The following is an 8,340-nucleotide window of genomic DNA, read 5'->3' as shown; positions in this document are numbered from 1 at the left end:
AAAATTATATTTTAAACATTTCAAAAAAAAAAAAAAAGATGTAGAGCTACAGACCACTTGATTCAGGATCCTTTGAATAGCTTGTTAAAAAAAAAAATACATGTTCTTGGGTTCTATCCCAGACCTACTGAATGAGAATTATTAGACTTAGAGAATAGAAATCTCATTTTAAACAGATTGTCCAAGTGGCTTTTAGGCACACTATCTCCTAACCACTACAGCCTCTGACCAACAGCCAGCAAATTACTGACTCCTGCCAACAACTATGTGAGTAAGCTTGGAAAGAGTTCCTTCCCTGCTTGAGCTGGAAATGACTGCACCTTCAGCTGATTCCTGACGGCAGCCTTGGAGGCGCCTTGAGCCAGAAGGCCCAGCTAAGCCTCTCTTGGATTCCTGCCCCAAAGAAACTGTGAGATAACAAACGTTGTTTTAGGCCTCTAGGTTTGAGGACAATTTGTTAAATATTGATAGATAAATACATAAGATAAATATTTTATAACAGCTCTACCTTAAAATCAATAAGACATCTCAATATTTAACCCATCATTCTCAAGACTGTCATCTCATCTGTCCTTAGTATAAAAAAAGACAAATGTGTGTATAAATGTCAATATTTAATAATATATACTATTTGCATGTAATTTAAGTCTTAGTTTTGATTTTTAACATAAGTGTTTCATTTTGGACTTTGGATCTTAGGAAGCTTCTTGGCATTTCTGGGAGTGTTTGGAGCCAGGATGGAGAGGGCAAGCAGGAATCTGACACACACCTGTGCATTCCATCCGACTGCTCTGAGACCGTGGCTTCTGAGCTCGGAGTCTGGTGAACTCCCTCCCGGGCAGCCCCCTCGAGAATAAGGAACTCCAGTTTCAGGGTTAAGAAAGAAGCTACTAGCTCTTCAGACAGCATTGTGGGGTGTCTTTCCCTGAGAAAAGTCAGTGACAAGAACAAACTCCAGTCTGCCTTCTCACCATTGCCAGGCTTTGTTTTCCTCACTTGGGGGAAACATATGAGTTTTTCCAGGGGACAGAGTTTCTCATTTTCTTCAGGAGAACTGTGTGCTGAGAAAGCCCAGTTCAAAGGTGATGAAGTGTACAAGAATCACCAATCAACTGGAAAAACCTGGAGCCAGGACTTCTAATCCCAGCTTCACCACCAAGCCCACATGTACACCAAAACAAGCCCCTCTCCCTCTGGACTGCACTCTTCCCATTCGTAACATGAGGTGACTGGAACTTCCAGGATTAGTGCCAAGGAGCATGGAAGTGGCTTCTGGCCATGTCGTCTGGTCAGGATGAGGGCACCTTTCCTCAGAGGGTCAGTCCCCCACCACTGAGCCACCGTGCCCTCTCTGAGGAGCGTCCTGCAGGGCTGCTGTGCCACAGGGGGCTCTGGTAAATGTCATCCAGCTTGATCCTAATGGTGTCCTGCAGCTCCTCATCACCCAGCAGGACGGCTGCCGCCAGGGCCAGCAGGAAGTACTCAGTGGCATCGTGGGCATCCTAACCACAGGGCATGGAGACAAAGAAGAGAGCATTAGCAAACATTCCTGGAGAAACTGGGAAGGGAGTCCTGGGAACTCTGACTTTTGTCTGCACAATATGCATTCTCAGTCTCTCTCAGTTCTTGGAGGAGCTACTCTCCACTTTACCTTGGGCTCCAAGACGCTGCTAACCACTTTCCTCCTCCCCAGGCACAATGGAGGCACCTTCTTTATCCATGCCTAAATAATCATCAATCAGCATCACCCGGAACAGAGACCCAGGTGTGTGTGCATGGCTCAAGCTAACCATTCCCAGGCATTTCCCAGAAATTTTGGCGACTTTATATCATGGAAAAAGGTCCCTCATCCTATCAGAGAAGGTTTTGAACTACTCAGGAGCTGTAGAAGATGAGGTCAAGAATCTATAAAAACTAGAAACAGAGAGCAAAGAGCTCCAGAGAAAGGTGGGGGAGATCAGGATGACATCTGAGCCCTAGGATCCAGAAAAACTCCAAACTAAATATGTAGCTGAATTTGCCAGCGATTTGAGGGAACAAATTGCCTTTTACCTGAGCTAGTTTAAGTTCTTTCCCATGTGATCCATAGAATCCTTGGTTAATCCAATGAGATCACACATCCTGAGCCAAGAGAGCCAGGAGTTGACTCCAATGCCACCTTGTACCTCCTTACATGACAAGGATGAGGAACAGATGCCTCTTTGGGTGAGATTCAAAAGAGGATGTCTGCTTGCTATTAACACTCACAAGGCAATAATTAATTCAGGCCAGAAACAAAGTCTGGCAAATAAGAAGGAAACAACATAGCTGCCCTGAGGGTCCCTGAGGGCCAGACATAGGACTGACTCTGAAGCCACTGCATTAAGAAATTAAGAGTTGTGCTGGCAAGGGCAAAGATCTCTGGTGAAGGGAAAGCAAAGCCCAGGGGCATGGTTAGAGGGTCATAGTTATGACAGGAAAATTATAAACCTTCAACCCAGTACTAGAAGACCCGGGAAAATCAGAAATAAATACGTTCAACTCCAGTAGTGCACAGAGAATTTGGGCACATTTGTTTGTAATTATGAGGTGTTTAGGAACTAGGCATGCTTACATCTGAAGACCTTGCACCTCATTATCTCAAGCACACACATCCATCATCAAATATATTTTATTTTATCAGAATTTATCAGAAGTGAGATGCAGTTAAGTTGCATTGTCATATTCTGTGCACGTATGGTTGTCTTCATGACTTTTGATTTACATTTGGTGGCTTACAGAGGGGTTTTGTTTGTTTGTTTTGGGGTCTTAAATTTTTGTAGGCCTTTGATGATCATGTGGATCCTAAAGTTAAAGCCAAGAAAAGAAGAACAGTCGTGATCTGTTTCCTCAGCAAAGACGAGAGCAGCCTTCAAGGTGTTCAATGAGACTTAAGTGAAAAAGCCATAGTGTTGGAATAATTTCCTTTCTACAGGACAAGAATATTCTCAAAGAGCTGTCTTCAGGTGCTCTTGACTGTACTCTCCCTATAGACTCTGTCCACCCTTTGGGCACTTCTGGAAAGAATGTGGTTGGGTGATGGTTCTAATGCAGTTGGAAGCCAGATCCTTACCTTCAGCTGATAGAAGGTTAGTCGACCCAGGCGGTAATACACCTTAGCATAGTAGAGGGCCTCCTTGGGACTCTGCAGCCAAGGTGGACAGAGGGACAGAGTCTTCAGGTAGCAGTCCTCAGCCATTTCATACATGTGCAAGGTGTAGTACACGGTAGCCAGGCGGTGAAAGGCCACCAGCTCCTGCCGCTGATCCCCTAGGAAATAGAAGACTGAGAGAGAGCCTGGAACCAACTCTTTCATCATTTATTTTGCAAATATTTTTATGTTGTGCTAAGTATCGGACATAGGCTAGACACATAAAACAGAAGAGGTAGGTTAGACACATAAAATACAAGAGGCAACTGTCTTCATGAAGCTTATTGTCTTATATAATCACAGAACAGAACACAGAGAAAATCATATCATTTCAATAAGTATTACAAAAGATAGCACAGGAGTCTATGACAGACTGATTAATGGGACTGTTCATCCTGATCAAGGTTTTCTCAGAAGAGTCCCTAAAGAAAACCTTTTCTTTATTGCAAATGTTCTTATAATTCAAGATTCTAGAAAATAAAAATTGTTCAAATCTGTGTAATGAGACAAAATGGCAAGATCATACTGCTTAATGAAGAATTCCACACAATGAATAATTCTGGATAATAATTCTTTCTCCATTCAGTGTTCTTTTGGGCCATAACCAATGGTAGTCACCATCTAGTTCCTCTGTTATCTACGGTGCTACAAACAATGTTCAGGTGCTGATTCAAAGGTCAGATGTTCGAGTTCCCCCACAACTGCCTTGAAAGAAGGACCTGGGAATCTGGTTCTGAGAAGTGAGCCATTACAAGCCCTTGGAGCTCTGCTCTGACACCCATGGAGTCTCTATGGGCCACAGTTGGGCCAAAGCCCATTTGTTGTTGTTGTTGTTATCACTTTGACTGCCTTTGCTATTCCAAAGTCTTAGATAAGTTACCCCACTCATTTTTAAAGCATGCTTTTAAAAACTGATTTTTTAATGGGTCTATGACTTATTTCCTGTTTTGGTGGATTTGTTGTTTCAATAACTAACTAAACTTTTTTAATACAAAATTATCTTGAATGGGAAACATTGTCTTTCAATCCTGCCTTTAGGATATTTGCTAAGGTGACGATTCAGTGTGAACTAAAAATATCACACTTAAGCTTCATAGGGCCAAAAGCCAAATTAAAAGAAAAAGACCAAAGGAAAAGTGAAACAAAATCCTCTGATATGGGAAAGTCGAGCATGCATAAGGGTGCACACAACCTCCTTCCAGCTTCTGTGGTTAGAAGGGGAAAGAATGTTCAGAGGGAGTTGTCTGGGCCTTTCCTGAGATTAGCAAACAGAGTACTCAGGTAAGGTTTTCTGCAGTATAAGGAAAATGAGAGAGGCACTTTGAAGTGCAATTAGACACAATGAAGTCCACTACCATTCACACGTGACGTCTTTGAAAAGGCCCAGCAGTCTCTTCCAGAAGCGTCACAGAAAACTCCAGCTCTCTTCACATCCTCCTCTAAACAAGCCTGCTTTTCTTCAAGCCTCAACATTGGAAATTTTTTTTCATTCTATTTTTCTACTTTAAGGACTTACATTGTTTTCAACTAGCTTTTGTTAAAAATGCTTGCTATTTTGGCTATGTTGTGAGTTAATATCTTAGCCTGAGAACTTGACCTTCATTTACATTTGGATTCTATGGGAAAATGGACTTTTGACTAACAATCACCTACTGAAATTAAAAAAAGAAAAAAAAAGCCTACAAAAAACCCAACAACAACAACCTTCAGGCACAAGCCTTTTGTAATGGGAACATTGCTTGTGCATTTAAAAAAAAAAAAAGAACATTTACCTTAAAGTCAGCAAGTAGTATCAACTGTAATACAATACTTAGAACATGCCAAGCATTGCATTATGACCTTTACACGGGTAATCATTAGCCTTCATAGCAACTACATGAAGTGAGTACTATTTTTAGTGCTGATTTGTCCATGATAAATTTGAGGCTTATAGAGGTTAAATAGCTTCTGTAAGGTCTTCACGCTAATGAAACTAGGCCTGAGAGTTGAACTCAAGCACTCCAGGTCTAATGTCTCCTATTATTGATTTGCTGTCTGTTTTTTTTTACTAACCAGTTGTTGTTGAATCAATTCCAACCCCAGTAGCACTGTGCCTCGCAGGGTTTTCAGAGGCTGATTTTCACAATGAGACCAAGAGGTCTTCTTTCCAGGTGACTCTCAGTTCATTCTGACCTCCAACCTTGTGAGTTGCAGCCAAGTGTCAACTGTTGACTTCACCCAGGGACTCCTTGTTCATCTCCGGGGAGTGTTTAACCCTCCCACTCCCAGGACCACCTACCTGTGACTGTACTGAGTCTAGCAGCCAGGGTGGCGAACTCTAAGGCTTTCTCATAGCCTTCAAGGCTGATCTGGAGCTCCGTCAACTTGTTGAAAACACGGAGTTCAGTTCTGACTGCTTTCATCCTCCTTGCTAAAGGCACAGCACCAGCCTAGGAACAGAGGCACAAAGGACCCTTACCTGAGTGAAATATGCTAATATATATTGAACTTCAACAGGTTTATTGGGGGAAGACAGGGACTGAGAGGAGAAGAGTGGATTCATTTGATGTGGGACTGATCATCTACCCATGCATGCCTCTCCTTGGTTGGTGTTCCTGTCTCTTGTTTTGGTTGTTTTTCCTACATCTTACTGGTAGAAGAGTCAGAGGTCACAATTTCAGCCTTATCTTCTAAAATTGGGAAAACTGAGAACAAGAAAGAGGAGGTGGTTTTTTCCAAAGTCATCTCTCACCACAGCACCCACCACCCCATTCTGTAAAGTACATAGATGTTAGGCTTGAAAAGGGCTTAAACTACTTCCTGAACATGCTTACTAAATGATCCTTTATCTTACTTTATTGCTATCAATTTTAGAATAATTGTTTCAACTCTTGGGATAATCATCTTCTCTACAAAATATGTAGGAAAAGAAGCACCTCAAGAATCAGGGCCTTGTTTTCTGTGCTCCACTATTTCTCACGTGATACAACCTTGCTTGCTGAAACTGAGGAGGACCTCAAACTCTTGCTATAGAAGGTCAAGTACTGTAGTCTTCAATATGGATTGAAGCTCACCATCAAGAAGACAAAGATTCTCACCACTGGGCCAATTGGCAGCGCCATGACAGAGGGAGATAAGATTGAGTTTGTTAACAATTACAGCTTACTCAGATCCCCAGTCAACACTCTTGGCACCAGCAGTCAGGAAATCAAAAGACGAATTGTCCTGGGAAAATTTGCTGTCAGGGACTTCTCCAGAATACTGAAAAGTAACGATGTCAGTCTAGAGACTAATCCAGGCCATGGTCTTCACAGTTATTTGCTATGCATCAGAGAGCTGGGCAATTACGTAGGATGACAGAAGAAGAATTGATTCCTTTAAGTTGTGGTGCGGGAAAAGAGTCTTGAACACACTATAGACCATCAAGAAAACAAATAAGTCTGTCTTGGAGAGGATGAAATGAAGTTTCTCCTTGGAAGCTAGAATTTTGAAGGTTTGTCTCACATACTTTGGGTGTGTCCAGGAGGGAACAGTTTTGGAGAAGGACATCATGATTGGTAAGGTGTAGGGACAGCACAGAAGAGGAAGACCCTGGATGAGATGGGTTGATACAGTAACTGGGACAAATCGGGGTTGGTGAGTCAGAATCAGTGAGACTAGCTCAGGACAGGGCAGGCTTCAGAGCTGCTATACTTAAGTTTGCTATGAGTCACAGGCAACTCGACAGCAAATAACAATAACAACTTGGTGCCTGGTACATAGATTCTTTGTCATTGAATCAGAACTAACTCATAGCTGATTCTGTAGTGGATTTCTGAGGCTGTAAAATACACGGGAGAGATTAGCCATCTTTCTTCATTAGAGAAGCTAGTGGATTCAAATTGCCTGAGAGGTGTGGCCTTTGTGTTAGTAGCACAACTTTCTAATACACATTGGGTGTTTAATAAATGTCTGATGACATATTAAGAAGCCAAAAAAGCAAAGGACAGTGCAAGAGAAATTCAGTATCTGGCATCATTGGTTTTCTTGGCATTGTGCAAGATAAACCTGGTATTTCTATTGATACAGTTCATACAGTTTTTTAAAACTATTCAGTGTGCTGACAAAACAACTTTTCTTTTCCTAGGGTCACTGAAATGAAGAAGTAGAAAGTACTGGCATCCTAAAATGACCCTGAAGTGAGTGACTAATAGGGAGAAATAGTAGGAGAGAACAAGCATATCAGCATGCAGCCAAATGGAAACAAAATGTGACAGCTCTGTGTCCAGTGGCAGTATTGCACAGAAGTATGCGGTGACCTCCAGATATCTATATTGAAGGAACAGTAGTGGTTCAAGGGTTCTCTTGAAGATCAATCTTATATACAAGCTTTGGAGGAACTGTGATGATATGGATGGACAATGGAATTGAAAGACAAAGCAACATTCATTAAATAAAAATTTATTGATATTAAAAAAAGCCAAAAAAGGTAATTAGTTAATTAACAACTCAATAAATGAAATATTCTAATGAAATCAGATAATAAAGTGTTCTAAACTTTATTCATTTTTGAAAATAATTTATATATTTTTATTTAATACTTGGACAGTGACTAAGAGGAAGACCCTCAGCCCTGTGACTGACACAGTGACTGCAGCAGTGGGCTCACAGACAGTGAGGATGGCACAGGGTGGGGCATGGTTCAGAGCTGTTGTACATAGAGTAGCTATAAGTCTTACTCAATAGTACCTAACAACAACAACAACAATACCTGGATCCTTATTTAATTAGTATTATTTCTTAAATTAACTTCCTTTTAAAAGCCACAGACTGGAAAAAAATATTTGTTATTAATGACATGTCTGATAAGGGACTTATATCAAGAATTCATAGAATACTCAAGCACCACAACAAGATAAAAGTAAACAATCTATCAGAAAAGGGGCACAAGATATGAATAGACACTTTACCAAGCTGTGGTAGGAACTCATAGAATATTATACAAAATGGATAACCCTGGAGAACATTATGCTGAGTGAAATATCTCAATTACAAAAGGACAGATACTGCATAATGACACTTTTATAAAACAAGACTGAAATGAGGATTGGGAGAAACTAAGAAAAGAGGGGGTAAATAATGTACACTTCATTGGAACAAATGATGAATAGAACTGCTTAAAAGAAATATATGATTGGGTGTTATTTGCATGA

General features: G+C 41.0%; 1 protein-coding gene across 1 annotated transcript in view; it reads right to left on the bottom strand.

Annotated features, from left to right (window-relative positions):
- Positions 1–1,310: 1,310 nt before the first annotated feature.
- Positions 1,311–8,340, bottom strand: part of SH3TC2 (SH3 domain and tetratricopeptide repeats 2) — a 141,533-nt gene continuing 134,503 nt past the window's right edge. Inside the window, exons 15-17 of the mRNA XM_006893752.1 lie at positions 5,448–5,598; positions 3,092–3,288; positions 1,311–1,502 (exon numbers count right to left, since the gene is read on the bottom strand). Coding sequence (XP_006893814.1) covers positions 1,311–1,502; positions 3,092–3,288; positions 5,448–5,598 — 540 coding nt within the window. The remainder of the gene's footprint in view (positions 1,503–3,091; positions 3,289–5,447; positions 5,599–8,340) is intronic.

The sequence above is a fragment of the Elephantulus edwardii genome, unplaced genomic scaffold (assembly GCF_000299155.1).
Source record: "Elephantulus edwardii isolate Elephantulus edwardi_28Jun2011 unplaced genomic scaffold, EleEdw1.0 scaffold00130, whole genome shotgun sequence".
Lineage (NCBI taxonomy): Eukaryota > Metazoa > Chordata > Mammalia > Macroscelidea > Macroscelididae > Elephantulus > Elephantulus edwardii.
This window is presented reverse-complemented; position numbering and strand designations above follow the sequence as displayed.